A 19514-nucleotide genomic window follows, 5' to 3' on the forward strand; every position below is an offset into this window, starting at 1 on the left:
TGAAATTTAGGAACACTGAGTGACATGGTGTACATCTGCAGTAAACTCACCAGAAACACAAGAAGAACAAGCAAACAATGACCCAAGAGGTGTTAGGACGCAGAATTTAAAATCAGTATCTGAATGTATGTATTGACTTGTGTCTGCTTGAAACTGTGTCATAGTGATACTGGTTTTACTTTGACTCAATGTGTTCTACAGTTTAATGTGTTGTTTAAGTATTTCTGGTTTGACTCACTGAGTTCAGTAGTAGTTCAACTAGTCAACTGATTAAATTCAACAAGAGTTTCGAAGTTCACTCATTCCAGACCTCCCATTGTAAGAGGTCTTCCACTCGTTCCACGGAAATCGGACTTTTACAGTTAGTCTAATGCTCAGGGCAGCCTAGTGGTCGCTATAGTGGTTAAAATTACTATACATTTATTATCAGGTACCATGGGCGTCGCTGCCATTAATTCTGAGGGGGACGTGTCCCCCTCACATTTCATAATTATTCGTTTGGACCCCCCACATTTAACATAAAATATTAGTTTTATGCCAGTGTGTCCCCCCCACATTCAGAATGCTTCTGACACCCCTGTCAGGTACAGTTCATCTGCCGGCTGCATTTTCAGAATAATTTGTTTATTATTATTTTTTGGACTTCTTATTTTTAGGCTTGTTATTATTTTATTTAATAAGTCTGGGTGCTGAAGTTATACACCTCCAGGATTGTGGACTGCTTCTGCTCTGCTTGTGGTGTTTGCGTGATATCTCCTTTGGTTGTATTGTTTCCCCTCACAATCCAAAGACATAAATGCATGTTAAATAGTGTCTCTAAATTGGCCATAATGCATGTAATGCGTTCTATGAAAACACGTGACAAAAAAAAGACTATAAATAAATAAATAAATAAATAAACATCTTGAGACCTGGAACGTGGAATCGAAGTCTGAACATTTGCTTCGGTGGAATGGCGGAAAAGTTAAGTTGCACATTAGCAAAGGCTCACTGGAATTTTTTTTTTATTAACATTCACAGGGTCCAAATACACTGAATGCTATCCTGTATATATATATCACGCTGAGACCTGGGCCCTGTATCACAAAGCTGGATTTCTTATTTTGCTGAATAGCTTGTCGGATTAGGAAAATATATTTAGATGGACTGGATATAAAAAATGTATAAATAAGTACATAAGGAACATTGTGAGGAGTGATGGTATTCAGCTCCACCCCCCAAGATGTCACTGGGTTACTTCTTATGGTGATGTAAACTGGTCTAAAGTATGGATAAGATACGGTACATGCTGCATCAAAGACGTAAATTTAAAGATACTAAACAGAAAATACACAGTTAAACAGTGGCGATTCAATTAAAATATTACTCTTGCAATTTTGTGAATTTACGTATAAACAATCTATAACGTGTTTATACCGATATATTTTGTACTGATCTGGAACAATATTTGAATGGCGTTATGGACGTCCAGTAGAAGTAAAGGAGAGGGACATTTACCTTGCCTTAATTTAAATAAGGACATGAACAGTGACACTGATTATTTTACTAATCTTCTATTGCTACCTTATAAATACTACATTCACAAGCAGAAATGGTCTGGATCCAAACTTTTCATTTTAAGGTACCCCAGTTTAAATGGACTTTCGTCGACTTTCGCTTACCCAGGGTATTGTAACAGGTATATTACATCCGACAATTTATCCAACTAAGTAAGAAATCCGGCTTAGCGGCGAAATTAAAAATCGTGTCGTCCCCTTTAAATTATTCGGTCCTCCAATATCCCAGAAGCCTCCGGGGACGATCCTAGGAATCGTACCGACTTACTCGGGAGCGGGGGGGTGTGAAGTTACAGGGATCGTATATGTGTGTGTACACTACGTAATATGGGACGTGTTTAATAAGAAATTAACGTCTGTTTCGTGTGTAGTAGGAACCTGCCTTCTCCTCGCAGAATGATTACTGCGACGCGGCCGTCGTGCGGTGCCCCGTCCTTCTTCACCCTGCTCTTTCTGACGGGGAGCCTGCGCGTCGCCTCGGCTTTCTACCTTCCGGGTTTGGCCCCGGTTAGCTTTTGTGAGCAGAACGGGAAAAAGCCGCCCGGTTGCAGGGTAAACGTCTCCGCCGCAGGCCCTTGTGTGCGTTATTGGTGACTTGGCGAATCGAGCCGGTGGCCCGTCGTCGGCTCGAGGGGGAAAGGGCTGTGGCAAAAGGGCCTTCGCCCCCGAGTGCCGGCAGCTCCTCGGTGCCGGAAAATCCGACGTCTTTCAACTGGACGTCCAGTCTAACCGGGCGACTGGCACCGTCCGTGTATCCTGGTTTAATTGATTGTTTGACAGGCGCTGTGAGGCTGGCGGGGGGCGGCGGTTACTGCGCGTTACCGCGTTAGGATGGTAGCGGCCCTCCTTAGTGACGGTAGTTTGCCATAAGGCTGGGCTGCGGCTCCACCTCGCCGCTGTCCCATTAAAAGTTGTTTTTCATTATCAGCCATGGTGTTTTTTTATTTATTTATTATTATTATTATTTTTATTATTGATGTAATCATGTTATAGAAACGACCGTAGTTGACTATGTGACCTATGTGACTACCGTGCCATTGTCACAGTAGTGCAGGTAGAACTTGTTTCGGGCTTGTGTACATTTTCTGCAGGTGTGTCTGTGTGATTATCAGTCATAATCTCAGTGTTTTTCTCTCTTAGTCTGAAATCGAGCTGTTTGTGAACAGACTGGATTCCGTGGAGTCTGTCCTTCCATATGAATACACGGCGTGAGTAAATCGTAATCCTTATTATGTTATTAGTCGTGGCTGTATTGAAAGTGGGGGATAAGTGTGCAGTGGTGCTAAGAATGACGCCCCCGACACCCATAGTGGTCTGTTTTACCTTGCATTAGATGTATGGGTCCCATTAAATAAAAGCACATCACAATGAAACGATGAATTATTAAACAGTGGTAGCAATCACTTGACAACGAAGGAATTTTTGAAATGCACATAGTGCCATATAAGATTTTACATGAAATATTTTTAGGGATCGATATGAAGGTTGAATATTGCACCCACGGTAAGGTAGTTACGCCATTGTGCATAACTGTCATGCCTGAATAGGTTATTTGTACTAGAAGTTCCATATATAATTCATATTGTTCAAGCATGTTGTCACTGGTAGCTGCTTAAAATGTTTCTATTTGAAAACTTTCTAATGTGATTCCATACACACAGTGCTGTGTGCTGTCGGTTTAAATATGCAGGGATAGTTAGTTGCTTGTAGTTGTGTTATGATGTCAAAAGTTAATATTGTTATTGTGTTGGTACAATAGTTTCTTTGAGGATCAGCATGGAATGTTTATTATAAGCCATCATGAGCCTGTAGCAAGTTGTTTTTTTTTTTGTTATTTATGTTTATAATTCTTAATTACAACTTGTGTTGGTATATAGTGTTTTGTATGTATATTTTCCACTATTCTACTGTTTTTTATCAAAATTATATACAATAGCTTTGAGAACAACATAAATGTAATTTACTTCTGGTCATGGTCTGAGATGTCATGGTACTGACATTTGAACTGGACATTCTGTGTTGCAGGTTCGATTTCTGTTCTGTTGACTCGGAAAACAGGCCATCTGAAAATCTGGGTCAGGTTTTGTTTGGTGAAAGAATTGAACCATCTCCATATAAAGTAAGTGTTAATATCAAGCAAGGGAGGTACAGTGCTGGATTCCACACACAGTCCCATAGATTACTGTGTGTGAGTGTTTATCCTGTGATTGCTTGTCTAGCTTATTCCCTGCCTTGTGCCCCTGTGCTTTCTTAACTAGGCTCCAGGTTAACAGTATGACCCTATACTAGATAAGCCATTATAATATATGGTTGGGTAGATGTGAGATCTGATCAGACTCTCCTGAAGAGAGGAGATGCTTTTCAGTCTTCTCAGGGGTCTGCTTCCAGATTTTGTACATCATCAAATGAGAAGAAGTGTTTTTTTTATATATATATAGTTCAATGAAGCGTGTAAAATGGCTGTTGATGAACTGCAGAGTTAATTAAAAATAATGATCTTGCTTTTAACTCAATTAATTATTGATCAACTTTCAGTAATCTTTTCTGTAGATCTGATTGCATTTGTTCTGTAATCTTGCAGTTTACATTTAAAGAAGGAAAACAATGTGAGCCGGTCTGCACAAAGTCATACAACACATACAAGCAGGAGGATCGGGCAAAGCTGGACTTCCTGAAGAAAGGCATGCTTCTGAACTACCAGCATCACTGGTAAGTAAAACTGAGTAAATACATTATTTGCATTGTACTGCAACCCAGAAGTTAACATTTCCTCACTGTACTTGCGTTGCGATGCATTGATTTAGGAATTGAGCAGGAGCCTCTTTCAGCTATCGGGTCCAGATTAATGCTGTCTTTGAGCATCCTGTAAGCACTTGTTTACAAGCACTGTCGAGCGAATCAATCTGGGTCTGGAGAGTAGACCATTGCGACAGTGTTTTTGTTGGATTATTTTCGTAAGGCAGTGTGTTATTGGCTTACATGGAATGCCTCTTACAGATTGCGACACTCATCAGTCATAGTTGTGTTACAGAATGAGTTTAATTTTTTGGTGCGTGTCGAGTGTGTGTACTGACCTGTATCTTGTAACGCAAGTTTGAGACGTGTGATGGGGGCAGGGCTGTGGGCGGGATCAGGGGTCGCAGGCGCGGTGTCTTTACTAGTCTACATTAATTCTTAGTTGACTGAGGTTTAATGGAGAATTGCTACAGTGTGCCAAGTCTGAAAGTGTGTGCAGATGTTCTTTTCTTTGTGAAACCGCAGCTTAGAAAAAATGTTTATGCTGGCAGGGGTATTTCCACCTGTTTTGGATTGCAAAGTCAAATGGCAACTACAGTACCAGTCAAAAATATCAGTACACCTGTTAGAAACCACAGTCATCTTTAAACATTGTACCCTTGCTAATTAAATGAAGTGGATGTCTGGCATATGGATTACTTGGCTTGGACCCAAATATTTCAGATTGTATTTGTGAGGATGAGCTCTTGAGTTCCGCATTTGTATTTCCCTCTGTTCGTGTTCATGGTCAGGGGCTGCCCCCCGCTTACAACTTTTTCTTCTAAGAAAGTTTACCAAACATTATGATTAAGTTATGGAAGTGGTCACAGTGTCCAGATGCTCCCAGAACGTTATCCCACTACTACAACTACTGCTGCTACAAGTAAGGATAATAGGGTAGAAGCAGATGTAGGGCATGGTAGGGCAGTGGGGGACACTGGCTTTACACCTCAAAGGTCACAGGTTTAAGGCTAGATGGTGTAATTGCAGTATGGTCATACAGCACTTTTATAAAATATTATTTAAATTCTAAATCAGTATTTTTCACCATTATGTTAAGAAGGATACTCTGGTAATAACATTATCATGCTAACGTCGACCGAATCTTTGTTAAAATGTAAAAGGTTGAAATAACATTCCATTAACTTTACTGTTGGATCTTTCTCGGCCAACTTTGAGAAGACCTTCACATAATGTTGGATAAAGTCCTGGGAATGTTTCCTGTCAGCCCAAGTTATGTTGGTGTCAGTTGTCTTTACCAACCCCATGCCATCACAACCTATCATAATGTACCATTTCATCATGGTTCCAGCTGATTGGGCAATCCTTCATTCCTAAGCAAAATAATGATCCAAAACAAATGCGAACAAGAATTAACTAGAGAAGAGCAAAGGTAAAGGACAATCCATATTAATGATGTGGCCTGCGCAGTTTTTGGGCCTCTTTCTCATAGACTTTCTCTTTGTTATGTACTGGACAGAAGACCCCATATCTCTACAAATTGCTGCAGAATATCTTAAGTGACATGTTAGGTAATTTCCTTCTTCAACTCGTTAACTGGATGCCTCTTGTTCATGAAGCTGTTATCAATGGCTATTTTGACAAATTCATGATTTCTAAACACTTCTTCAACTCTTTTTGTAGGGTTGCACCAACACTCACAGACTGAGTACGAGTATTTACATTTGTGTACTTGCCAACACCGAGTACTTAAGGCAGTATTCAAACCATTGAAAATAACAATGACCTAACCTGGCATAACCAGACCAATACTTAAATGAGAATTTTTCTGGACCCTATCAGTTCATTTACAATTTTCCTGGTGTGTTATCAATGGGTAAATGTAAACTTAAGAGTTGGTATGCTAAACTTTTACAAAAACCTGTTTTATCAGGCTAACAATCACCATAACAGTGCATTGAACTGGAAAACATGTTTTATTTTTTTTTCAGAATTGCTTAGCTTCTTACAATTTAAATATTAACATGAGAATCAAATAAAATAACATGAGGCCATTTCCAACCAAATATAAACAAAACTTTGTGTAAACAAAGTCTCTGAGGAACGAGACTTCTTCCTCTCAATGGAAATTATAATGGAAAGAACATCGATTCATGTGTCATTGGCATGAAAAGGTATTTAGTCACTGACTTCTTTCTGACATCAGAATACATCAGACTGGAAACTGTACATGCGGCTCTACTGGGCCATGCTAACCAATCATAACCCACTTATTTTTCCATTACATTCAGTATAACATTAAATATGGAAACATAAATTTCACTTTATATATTTTAACTATAACAGCAATAGTTTGTGAATAAAAAACGAACAATTGTGCGACCTGTAACTCCACATGACGTCATACCCCTGACTCCTATACACCCATCTCTCACAATGTTAATATGAAACCTACACCCCTGCTCCGAGCTGTGTCTCTAACTGGGCGGCAATATCTACTCAGCATTGTACTGAGTAAGAACCCCTGTTATTTTAGACCTGTGGGTCTCTAGACATTTTCTCTCGCTTCTCCAGAATTTGCACAAAAGTTTGTCGTTGCGGTCTTTCTCCGCTAGCGTTAGCATTCTCCATGTACTGTGCACTGTGCTGCATCTTTAGATGTTTAATCAAATTGGCCGTGTTAAAAAATGTGCTGTCCTTTACTCCATTTGCCTCTTTCACTTCTGTTGTCATCCTTTATCTTAAAATATGTACAAACTGCTGACATCCTCCACGTAAATTCGCCAATTTGTCAAAGTCGCTGACAACTTGATTGGTAGATGCCAAAATCTAATTGGGCAGCAAAAGAACAAAAAGACAAAACACTGTGGCTTTGATTTTCTGCATAATATTCCAATTAAGTGGTATCAGTTCTTGGTACCGGAGAATTTGTACGAGTATGAGTATATGAGCGCAGTATCGGCTCGATACCCGGTGCTGGTATCGGTGTCCATTCATCTCTACTACTTTGGTGTTTTTTCTGTTTTTGTACATTAATATATTTATATGATGTATTGACAAGCCAACAACCAATTTTTAACTTTTTGTAAATGCACTTTGTTTTCACTTTGAGAGTGGATCGTGTGGTATGTGTCTCAGATGTAGCCTAGACTGTGGACTGAGATGCACACAGAAGAGCCATGGGTGTTTTATGATGCTTTAAAATCTTAGTTGTAGTTCACTGTGTGTGCATGTGTATGAGGTCTGTTGCATAATAAGTTTTATTAACCAACATCTCCACACAAATGCATTTCGGGGTAATGTCATCTGCAGTTGCAGTCAGGACTCTGCTAAATGCGTTTGACGTGCCTACTCACCAAATGTCTGTTATAACATGATTAAAGTACATCAACAACTTCTCTGTTGTCATGGAGATGTCCTAAGTGTAGCTCTTCTGATAGAATCCTACTGAGCTCCTTATTAGATCTAATGTTATGTAGCTGTTTTGCTTATAGCTCCACCCACTTATCCCTGGGATCTGCCATACACACAGATTGGTCTGTTTCCTGAGGCATATTGCTTATACACACATTTGTGCATAAACCTTTTGAACAGAGTCGTACCCCAAAAGCATTTGTCTCGTATCTCATATTTTGCTGGTCAGTTTCCTGCTGCGATGTGTAAACCTGTCAAAGCACATGACATCATGCCTCAGTAGCTGCTGTTATCGGTCTGTCCACTAGATGGAGCCACAGGTTTTTTCCCTGTCGCTCACTGTGGAGCTTTAAATTTCTGTGTTCTTTGGAAATTTAGGGCAATTATCTCTTGAACGTTAAATCACACCACATTCCTTGTCCGCAGACCTTTTATTTTTGAACTAACAGACAAGACCCAGGTGGAGAATTTGAAGTGAAGGTGCTCAGTTTTCCTTTAAATGGTACCACAGTGGCATGCAAGTATGAAAGCCTGAGGTCGCTCTGCACTGCTGCCATACTTACATATGTGTCCTGCTGGCTTTGCAAGGTTACCAGTGCTGACCAGTAGAGGGCAGAATGGAGATCCTGCTGACTTACTCAGTCTCCCAAGTTCTGGGCCTGAATAGACAATACAAGCGTCAGATCCCTTCCACACAAGAACCCACAATATACAAGTGGTTTTACCTGCCAGTAAAAATGGACCTTGAATTCATATTGGAACTTGGTGGTTTATCCTCAGACTGACTCTATAGATCTAGATCTGAAGCTGTCTGCTTTCTGTTCTGTATTTTTGGCTTTACGGTGATGATTCATATTTTGTGTGTCAGAGAACACATGGAGGAGTTTCATTGTATTGTAATAGGCCCAGTCCTTTAAAGAAGGCTCTAAATTATGTTCAGCTAATGGCCTCTTCTTCTGCAGGATTGTGGACAACATGCCAGTTACCTGGTGCTACACTGTGGAGGACGGACAGAAGTACTGCAATCCGGGCTTTCCTATTGGATGTTATGTGACTGGAAGTGGGCAGCCCAAGGATGCCTGTGTTGTAGATGTTAGTACACATATCTGAACACCCTTCAGCTTTCATGTAATTTGGGATGAATTCTGGAGGGATCTACACAAGAATGATTTGGATTACTTAACTGCTTTTTTTAAAGGAGCAGTACCAAAGAGATTTTCTCCATGTTTAATCACCTGTGAAACATTAACTTTTTGGGCATTTAAAACCATCTATCATTCTCTGAATCACTTCTGAACCTTTAAATGTGAGTTATTGTCTGTCAGCAGTGAAATAGCTCCTGAATTTTACTTCACAGCCAAGCTTTAATGGCCAAGACACCTATTACATCTTCAATCACGTCAACATTACAATCTACTACCATAAGGTAGAAGCGCAGAATGAGGATGGAGAAATGCGGCTCGTAGCAGCTAAAATGGAGCCAAAAAGGTGGGTTTGTTGTAATATATAGTGCGTACTGGTGGTGTTTCGGAAGCTGTCGTAATAAATTTCATCTTCTTTTCTAAAGCTTCAAAAATGGAGAGTGTTCAGGGCAGCCCATGGATTTGAGCAACAAATACACTGGAGAGCTGAAAATCCCCTACACTTACTCTGTGCAGTTTATTGTAAGTCTGGCCAGTTTTCTGTCTTATTTGGTTTCTGTTACAAAGCCGTTACAGATCAGTTTATCAATTTTAGGGACATAACATGAGGGACAACATGTCTTGTCACCATTTCAGTGAATTAAGGCTAATTATATTCATCTGTGCTTGTTTAAGTTGAGGACTTCAACACGACCTGAAGTGATTGTTGATATGCTTCCAGGAAAATAAAGACATTCGATGGGCCTCTCGCTGGGACTACATTCTGGAGTCTATGCCTCACACCAACATCCAGTGGTTCAGGTAAGCTGACTCGTATCACTGGAATATTTCTGCCACTTGTTGGCCCTGGCTTGTCACTTACAGCAGCCCTGTGTCCCATTCCTTGTCCGACAGCATTATGAATTCCCTTGTCATCGTGCTCTTCCTGTCTGGGATGGTAGCCATGATCATGCTCCGCACGCTTCATAAAGACATCGCCCGCTACAACCAAATGGACTCCGTTGTGAGTAGAACAGACTCCCATAAACAGAATGTCAGCCTTTTTTTTTTTTTATTACACTGATTCATGTAGATATTTATTCTCTTTCATGTACTTTTTTGGTAACTCCTCTGATACTCAGATGTAGGGCTGCACGATATCACATAGTGCAATAATCACCAGGCCTTTAGATGATGGGCGTAAACAGCTGTCCAGATGCTGGCTGTTCAGCAGTATGTGGATGCTTAGTTACTCCCAGAATTTGGCACGCAGATTAGTAGCATGCCTACAATATTAATGAAAGGCATAGTGACACCTACATTATAATGGGCCCAGTCCGGGATCCCACTAAAAAATAAAAGCCTGTCACCAGTCGTATCCTTATGTTCAATAAACGTGTCGGACTTTAAACTGCAAAAAGTACCACCACGCCACTGTGTGCTGTCAGAAGATGCCGTGCCTGTTGAGCTGTCCCTTTCTTCACCGCCGCTTCACCTGCTTATCGCTTCCATGATTTACCAAAAGAGTAGCATGCGGCATGTGGTCCACTAGCTGAATTTAATAAGCACAAGGATATGGCAAATTTATACAGAGTACTAGCTTTTGGAAGTCATAATACGCCTCTCAATATTTTAGCCGTGCTATTTATCAAATTGTTTGTGTGTGTAACAAAACATGAAAACATCCATAGTACCAAAAAGCCAGCGTCTGGACAAATGTTTATACCCATCATCTAAAGCCCTGGTGATTATTGCACATGTGCCATATACTTGCAGTTATATCTCGATGTTACATTGTGCAGCCCTACTCCGATATAATGTAGTCAAGATTAATAGTTGTAACGTTGGGTGTGTGTTGAGTGAAATGGTGTTTTCTTGATGTGTATAATTTTGCTTAATTGTGAAAAATCCATATATCTGATTTGAGATTCTATGAATTGAAACACTTAACACTGAACTATTTTTACTATTTATTTATCCAGTTCAGATATCTGTTTGTCAGCTTTCTGCGATTTTTAGCATTATGTCACATAAGTGAGGTTTATTTAATCTCCATCAGCAAGACCAAACTTGTTTTTTCTTTACCTTTACCTCAGTGAGGCCGACTCAGAATGTGCATGATTGTGTTTTCATGAATGAAGTTAACGAACCTTGCATTTTCTTTATTTGGCCATGTGTATTGTTTCTTTTTTTGTTTGTTATTCATACAGCATTTGTGGATATAAATCCTCCAGATTGTATGTGTGGTTTAGCTTTGAGCTGTCAGAGATGTCGTGGTGCAGTGTCCTGACCTGATGTGATAGTTTGCAACCTTACAGGAGGAACTTTACATTAGAAAAGTTCACCCATAGTCAGAAGAACATCTTAGGTCTCACTGAGTACGGACTAAACATCGCTACAGTCAGCCTTGACCATATAACAGACTGGCGGTTCACGTTAATAGCGTCATGAAATCTATTCTCAGGAATCGCACGGTGATTAGTATGAGCGCTACAGTGGCGTTTAAATGCACGTGCTCTGTGAGGCCAGGCAGCACAGGGTTAGGGATACCTGGTCAGCACTTTGGCTGTGTTGCAGGAGGACGCCCAGGAAGAGTTTGGTTGGAAGTTGGTCCACGGAGACATTTTCAGGCCACCTAGGAAAGGGATGCTTCTATCAGTATTCTTGGGCTCAGGGACACAGATCTTCATCATGACTTTCATCACACTCTGTAAGTTCTGTGTACTTAATCGCACTGTATCAGTATGACTTTATGTATATAGAAATATCTCTAGTCGATTTTGTTAGTAAGTTTACATTAGTGCCATAAGTCCACAATTTGTTGCATGCTGCACATTTATAAATATATGAGTTTTGATAATCATTGGAGTAGTTTTTATTCAGCATAAGTTATTTACTGTTTGTGGTCTTTAAGTTGTTTCTGTTTGTTTGTTTGTTTGTCAGTCTTTGCCTGCCTGGGCTTCCTGTCCCCGGCCAATCGTGGGGCTCTGATGACCTGCGCCGTGGTACTCTGGGTGCTGCTGGGAACGCCAGCTGGCTACGTGGCCGCCCGACTCTACAAGTGTGAGTAGAGCAGATGCACTCCGGCCAGGGCTCATTAAGCCGCATCAGCATCAGCACATGACAAACGGACGGCCAGAGAGACCCTCTTCACTTCCTGTCAGTCGGCACTGAAGAGACGTGTCTCAGCCTTGACTGGGATCCGTTTCTGTGGTTAATTTGACGATTAGTTGTTTCCTCACTGCCCTCATATGTTTTAAGCAGGACATTGTCTTTAGCACTTAGTGTCCAGCGGGTCTCTGGAAGCTCTGGGGCATCTTCTCCGCAGATGTGGTCACACTTGTTCTGTCTCAAGACCATGGGTGCAGTGGAAGTGTATTCAGGCTTACGCATGTCTAGATCCATTCAATTGTCCATCCATCTTCCGAATGCCTATCCTGGACAGGGTCATTGGGGGGCTTTTACGGGGGACGAGTTATAACGGGGGACGTAGCTAGTTGTGTAGGTTCAAGTTGTTTTACATAGTCATTTTATTTATTTATTTTGCCCACATTATCTGTTACGTTTAGCGCATCGGAGGGCAGTGGTACTTCTCAGGCTAAACTGCTGATCTTATGCCAGTGAGAATTCATATTATTAAAAGAACGATCACTCTTGAGCAATACTAAGCAATAAAATCTTCTGAACTCCTTCGTTGTAGGCGAGTGTTGTGACTCCCGCATTGCTGCTGCGGTAGATCGTATTGACGTGATAGTCTGTGTCATGCAAGCGCTCGTCTGATTAGCTGTGAAGAAAACAGGGACAGTAAGAGGGTGGGGGTGAGTTATTGCGCAGAATGCAGATTCATACCCCATCTGTTTAGCTCATGCTATTATCTGTAGGGCAAAGGAGTAAGTTCTGGAGTTTTTTTTTATTATTTTAACACCTTGTCATATTCTCTTTTCCTTTAAACAGCCTTTGGTGGTGAAAAATGGAAAACAAATGTCTTGCTGACAGCTTTTCTGTGCCCTGGGTGAGTGAGTATTTTTATCAGGAAGGTGCTAAAGCAGTGTTTTATATCCTGAACGCAGCTGAGTCTCGGCCCGTCTGATAAACACGTGTGTGTCTCTATGTGCTTATGAGGCTGTATAAGTTTGAATATTAAAACCACAGCCAGCACACCAGAGCAGTGCATAGAGAAACTGCTTCCATTATTCACTGTAGCAGTAATAACGAGTAAGTAGCAAGTAAGCAAATAGCAAGTAAGCAGTGCTGTTAAGTGCACCACAAAACTGAGGATTTCTTATTCCAGTGACAAGTGAGAGTCCAGTGCTGATGTCTCGCATTGATCAGGCTTTTACTTGAATCAGGCTGTAACCAATCAGAAGTTTAATATAACCAGAGTTTTTGTATAACATTTCAAGGATTTGCGACACTGAATGTGGCTTCTGCTCTTGCTCTGCACATGCCCATTGTCATTTTCAGGGGTCGTGCTAATGTGGTCTGATGGGCGGAAACTGTTTTCGTTCAGAAACTAAGTTTGTATCTGAAAACGTACCATTTGCTTTCTTCCAGGATTGTGTTCGCGGACTTCTTTCTGATGAACCTAATTCTGTGGGGTGAAGGTTCCTCTGCAGCTATGCCCTTTGGAACCCTGGTGTCTATCCTTGCTCTCTGGTTCTGCGTATCTGTTCCCCTCACGTTTGTGGGAGCCTACTTTGGCTTTAAAAAGAATGTGAGTGTCTAGAACCACAGGTGCTGGTGTCGCCGCCCGTTTCACTGTACAGTGTCGTCACTGCTTCTCGGTTTGGTCAAAGTGCATGTTCGGTTCATCACTGTACTTCTTGTCAAATTGAAGGGGATAGAGCATCCGGTGCGGACCAACCAGATCCCTCGTCAGATTCCTGAGCAGTCCTTCTACACCAAGCCCCTTCCTGGGATCGTCATGGGCGGAATCCTGCCCTTCGGCTGTATCTTCATTCAGCTCTTCTTCATTCTTAACAGCATCTGGTCAGTGTGCTGGTGTTGATGTGTCTGGGTAGGCTGCCTTGGTATACTGTGGGCTGTCCATTTATATTGTAAAGGTCATAGGTCATGAGAAAAGACTGCACTTAATTTTCATGACTGTTACATTTTTCGTGCATTTTTTCCCAATGCCTCCTACCGGAGTTGTTGACAAAGCTCTCGTTCCCCACTTCCAGGTCCCACCAGATGTACTACATGTTCGGCTTCCTGTTCCTGGTTTTCATTATCCTAGTCATCACATGTTCTGAAGCCACAATCCTCCTCTGCTATTTTCACCTGTGTGCTGAAGTAAGTTTTCTCCCGTCGTCGGTAATCATGCCCCAAATGTATCTCTGACTTTAGTGATCGGGTTGAAGAACTGAGGAGACCTGCAAGTCTTGGCCGGAATTTCTTGGTTAACCACTAGACCACTGTAGAATCAGTCGGTTTTTACAGCGTCGTTGATTGGCCAAGTCATACCAGGGTTGAATACGTTGGTCGGTGGTTTGAGTGTCATGACCTTTATCATCCCCTTGTAGGATTATCACTGGCAGTGGCGTTCCTTCTTGACCAGTGGCTTCACCGCTGCCTACTTCCTGGTTTATGCCATCCACTACTTCTTCTCAAAGCTTCAGATCACCGGACTTGCCAGCACAATCTTGTACTTTGGGTACACCATGATCATGGCCTTGATCTTCTTCCTCTTCACAGGTATGCTCGTGCTAAACCTCCACATTCGTTTCCGTGCCGCCTTTCCCGGTTCCCCGGCAGCACGTAGGTCACTGTTTTGAAGCTTCTCTGCACCTTCTCATTAATACAGTTAAATGAAGTGAGAATGTTGGGAACAAAGTGAACTGGACAGGGGGGGGAAGCCCCTTTAAAATAAATAAAGTCTTAAACTCATTTCCTGTGATTTAGGAAATGCAGCGTCTGGCACTCATGGGTCACTGACCCCCCCCCCGACCCCCCCCCAAATCTGCACAGAGTTACTCCTGCAGCTTGGGGTCATTAGTGTCATTTTTTTAATGACAGTCTTCAGTAATTGTTATGAGAAGTTATTTACCCCATGTTTCTCTTTGGAAATGGGTTGTCAGCTATGCATACATGTGATTGGCCAGTATTACTGTCGTTTATTTTCCATGTTTTTTTTTTCCGCATTTAATACAGATGCTTGTGTATTTACATGAAATTTGAGCTGCTAGACACATGATGTTATCTTGGTTTTTCTGCCTCTTGTCACAATTCAGTCAAGGGTTTTATGATAAGTAGCATTAGACAGAGATACTCTTTATTTCCCTTAAACCTTCATTTCTGTATCGCAGCTTAACCTAAGCAGTGACCTTGCCAGTAGCAGTTTCTCTCAGTTTCATCTTTTCCAAGCCTGACCCTGAATTGTAAGTTCCAGGTGGTGACGTGAGGAGCTGTACATCTTGTGCATCATCAGTTATGAGTTGTTAGCCCTGTTTCAGTCAGTTTGCTTGCGAGAGTTTCTGACAGGCCCCAGTGCTCTGGTAGTGTCACACATGCTGTGGTTACTGGTTTTCTGTGGTGCCTGGTGGTTGTTAATCACCTCCAGTAGGGGGTGCCATAAATGTCATGTTCCTTATTCGTATCTTGGTCTGAAACATCATCTGATATTCAGTGAGCCTGAAAATCATTACTCACAAGAACTGTATAAATATTGCCCTTGTCAGTTATGTTGCATCTTCAGATTCTCTATCCAGGAACCAAGCCCCCCCACGGGTATCTCTGGGGGCATCTTATGATGAACCCAACTGAGGCATAGCAACATATGTTCAGAATTATGGCTGTTACGTCTAACTGTTTGAAGGTCTATCAGCGGGTGACTGCTATGGCGGACGAGGCCTGTTAGTGTAGCCCTGTTTGTGTGTAACGGGCTTTTCACAATTTGTAACATTTGTAATAACTGAGTCTTTTATCTGTGAACATGTCCAGCATTATTCAAAATCATTACTACATGATGGATTGCCTCAGGCAAAAACCTACCTTGGGATTGGGCGATATTTACAAGTCATGGTCTTTTGTGATCCAATGAGAAGCCATTGCTCCAGAAATCCTCCTGTAGATCCACTAGCTGCATATTTTCTTTATCAAAATCTCAGCATGTATTATAACTAGTGTAACACAGATACATGCCTGTAAATCATTCCTGATGAGTCGTCCTGAAAGAAGATTCATGTACTTTGTTTGAGGTCTTGTGGGTTTACATGGATCTAGACAGTTACTAGTAGATAATGATGTAACGTGGATCAAGAAATTAAGCTGAAATAAGAATAGGGATTTCCCACCCCCACCAGTTAAATGTCATTTCAAGGTTCCATGTTTCTCTAAACACACTTACGGATTTTGTTTCCCTCAGGAACTATTGGATTCTTTGCCTGTTTTTGGTTTGTTACCAAGATCTACAGTGTGGTGAAAGTGGATTAAGCACATCAATCCAGACCTTAACCACGTGGGATTCGTCAGGTGGTAACATGTACACAGACTGTTTTCTGAAACTCCTGACACTGACAAGATTCAGCAACTATCAAAAGCAAAGCCCTTTTTTCACCTTTAAGCATTTCCAAATATTAGTGGATTGCACCCTTTCAAACAATCATGTTTGATGGAATTCCATATTAAAATGCCTGACCATTGAAGACTCTAGAACTTAATACATTTAATTTCATAAATATTACTCATTGTTTGCTAATACAAAGTGTATTTACTCTGCAAAAGGTTAGGTCTACATAGTAACATTTATCATTCGTATTGTGGCACTGTTATTATTGTAAATAACATTTTCTAATTATGGGAGGGGTTAATACTGTGAATAAGGAACTGTGTCGGGTACCAGGGCTTCTTTTATTTCATATGATGACTGGTGTTGCGTTAAGCAGGCTGGTCTCCATTATATGTTACCTTTGTTTTTAACTTTTTACACTTTGTGCCTCACGAGTGCATGAACTTGTAAGTTTCTAGTACTGAATCTTGTACAGATAGTCTCAAAAAAAAAAAAAAGCATGACGAGTCTCAGCTTGGGAGGCATGTGAGGTGAGGAGGGAGAGGCACGGCCTACCGGAAAACACCACACGGCTCCTGCGTTTGCCGTGGCTGGATTCGACGGTCTCATCACTTGTGTGTTGTTTGTGTGACAGAACTTTCTGTGGATTGATGTGCAGCTTGGCTGTCAGCTTTGAACATAACTAAGACTCCTGTGTTGCTCTCACATGGACACACACGGCTCCCCAAGCAAGCTATTTATCTGATATATGCCCATACTTTATATTTATAGTTGATTTGGGGTTTTTTGGAGATGGGCGACATGTTAAATGTACATATTACTTGTATTCAATCCTTTTGGTAATTCTCAACACCAAGTGTCACACATGGGGATATCCCAAACTAAATCTAAATTTAATTTACTGCAAAAACCTCAATAGATTTCAAATTCCTAATATATCTGTATTTTGTATCATCTCTGGCTTCAGCCTTGGGACCATGTCAAAAGGAATTAACCAAACCTGCTAAGTGTTAAGCCCTGAGAGATGTGATCAGTAAATCACTTCTGTCACAGAGTAGTAATGGAATACGTTAGGTTTAGAATGTCAGTTCGAATGTCAGTTTTGGTAACTACAACTTGCACATGAAAGTATCATCACTACAGTTTTGATCTCTAGTTCAAATAATGTAGTTAAGCTCAGCTTTGAGTTACCTGCCGTGTATTTTGGGTTTTGTTCGTTTCATCAAGGCCTATGTGGTTATTGTTTTGAGTGATACAATAAAATAACAATTGATCAGTTAAACGTTCTGTGTGCATTTATACAAGTTTTGGACTTTGTATTCCTTTCTATGCATCTGTCTTGCTGATTAATTTTGTTGCGGTGGTTTGTAAGTAATACTAATGTAGATGTGATTTCTTATGAATACAAGCTCCTGGCAGGAATGAATGGCTCTGTAAATGGGTTTATTAGTTAATTAATATTTTATTTTATGGCAATTGTGCAGTTGGTTAAATTTAATTCACAATTGTAGCAAATGACTTTTAACAGGCGTCTGACAGTGAGCTTAGAAATCACAAGACATCTCCGATCACAGTTCAGCCATGAGTTGAATTCAATAGCCTGATGGAATCAGTATTGTTCAGTCTAACATGAACTCTATCATGCACCTACAGTATGATGAAATATCACCATGAGAATAATGGTCTCCGTGATGTCCGTTATCAGCTGTGTCTCTATTTAAAGGAATATTTAGAATCATGATCTTAATATTCCACTTGATATAAAAGAATATTCGGAACTCTTATAATTCCATATTAAAATTTATCTTCTACATGGATGCAGATACATTCCAATCATTACATTACATTGCTGGGCGCCTGTACATTGGGGTTTACTGCAGTGGACGAGAGGGTAGCCTCCCTTTGCCCCCAAGTGGGGGAGTTTAAGTATGTCGGGGTATCGTTCACAAGTGAGAACGATAGAACGAGATCACGAGTACAAGAGGCTGAAATGAGTTTCCTCCGCAGGGTAGCTGGGCTCTCCCTTAGAGATAGGATGAGGAGCTCGGTCATTAGGGAGGGACTCAGAGTAGAGCCGCTGCTCCTCCGCATTGAGAGGAGCCAGATGAGGTGGCTCGGGCATCTGCTTAGGATGCCTCCTGGACGCCTCCCTGGTGAGGTGTTCCGGGCATGTCCCACTGGGAGGAGGCCCCGGGGAAGACCCAGGACACGCTGGAGGGACTATATCTCTCGGCTGGCCTGGGAACGCCTCGCGATTCCCCCAGAGGAGTTGGATGAAGTGGCCGGGGAGAGGGAAGTCTGGGTTTCCCTGCTTAAACTGCTGCCCCCGTGACCCAACCTCGGATAAGCGGGAGATGATGGATGGATGGATGGATGGATGGATGGATGAATCAAAATAATTTTGACTGGGTACAAGACATACAAGCTAACCTTTGGAAAGGTGTAGAACAAAGAATGACTTTTAAGATTGTTAAACAATTACCTTCAAAACCCAAACCCAGTACCTTACAGTAGGGTGACGGCAACCATGTAGGTGCCCCTTCTTACTAAGCTTTACTGGCATGCATCCTGAATTCATACACTATATGGACAGATGTATTGGGACACTTGGCCATTACACCTACAGGAACTTCTATGATTCTAAATCCATAGGCATCAATACGAAATTGCCCCCCCCCCCCCCCATTTATGGCTATAACAACTACCACTCTTCAGGGAAGACTTTCCAAAAGTTTATGGAGTGTGACTGTGGGAATTTTTGCCCATTCATCCAGAAGAGCATTTGTGAGGATAGGCACTGATGTTAGATGTGAAGGCCTGACTCCCAATCTCCATTCTAGTTCATCCCAAAGGTGTTCAGTAGGGTTAACGTCAGGGCTTGGGGCGGGCCAGTAAAGCCAACCATGTCTTTATGGACCTTGCTTTCTGCACAAAGGCACAGTCATGCTGGAACAGAAAAGGACCTTCCCCAAACTCTTCTGACAAAGTGGGAAGCACAGAATTGTCCAAAATGTCTTGGTATGTGGAAGCATTAAGAGTTTCCTTCAGTGGAACCAACCCCTGACCAACAACCCCATACCATTATCCCTCCTCCACTAAACATAACAGTTGGCACAATGCAGTCAGTCTCCTGGCATCCGCCAAACCCAGACTCATCCATCACACTTCCAGACAGAGAGG

General features: G+C 41.5%; 1 protein-coding gene across 1 annotated transcript; it reads left to right on the forward strand.

Annotated features, from left to right (window-relative positions):
- Positions 1 to 1779: 1779 nt before the first annotated feature.
- LOC111852770 (transmembrane 9 superfamily member 2) lies at positions 1780 to 17616 on the forward strand. Its single transcript, XM_023829011.2, has 17 exons — positions 1780 to 2108; positions 2697 to 2764; positions 3582 to 3675; positions 4138 to 4265; positions 8669 to 8798; positions 9064 to 9194; positions 9274 to 9370; positions 9570 to 9649; positions 9743 to 9851; positions 11405 to 11537; positions 11771 to 11890; positions 12782 to 12839; positions 13382 to 13541; positions 13665 to 13816; positions 14008 to 14119; positions 14350 to 14521; positions 16191 to 17616. The coding sequence occupies exons 1-17, from the start codon at positions 1953 to 1955 to the stop codon at positions 16256 to 16258; spliced, it is 1968 nt and encodes a 655-aa protein (XP_023684779.1). The 5' UTR covers positions 1780 to 1952; the 3' UTR covers positions 16259 to 17616.
- The last annotated feature ends 1898 nt before the right edge of the window (positions 17617 to 19514 follow it).

The sequence above is a fragment of the Paramormyrops kingsleyae genome, chromosome 16 (genome assembly GCF_048594095.1).
Source record: "Paramormyrops kingsleyae isolate MSU_618 chromosome 16, PKINGS_0.4, whole genome shotgun sequence".
Classification (NCBI taxonomy): Eukaryota; Metazoa; Chordata; class Actinopteri; order Osteoglossiformes; family Mormyridae; genus Paramormyrops; species Paramormyrops kingsleyae.

Excerpts from the sequence above, each read along its gene's own strand:
- LOC111852770 (XM_023829011.2), top strand. The coding sequence starts at position 1,953 with ATGATTACTGCGACGCGGCCGTCGTGCGGTGCCCCGTCCTTCTTCACC. Across the intron at positions 9,195-9,273 it reads GCTAAAATGGAGCCAAAAAG|CTTCAAAAATGGAGAGTGTT; the intron begins GTGGGTTTGTTG and ends TCTTTTCTAAAG. Across the intron at positions 12,840-13,381 it reads ACAGCTTTTCTGTGCCCTGG|GATTGTGTTCGCGGACTTCT; the intron begins GTGAGTGAGTAT and ends GCTTTCTTCCAG.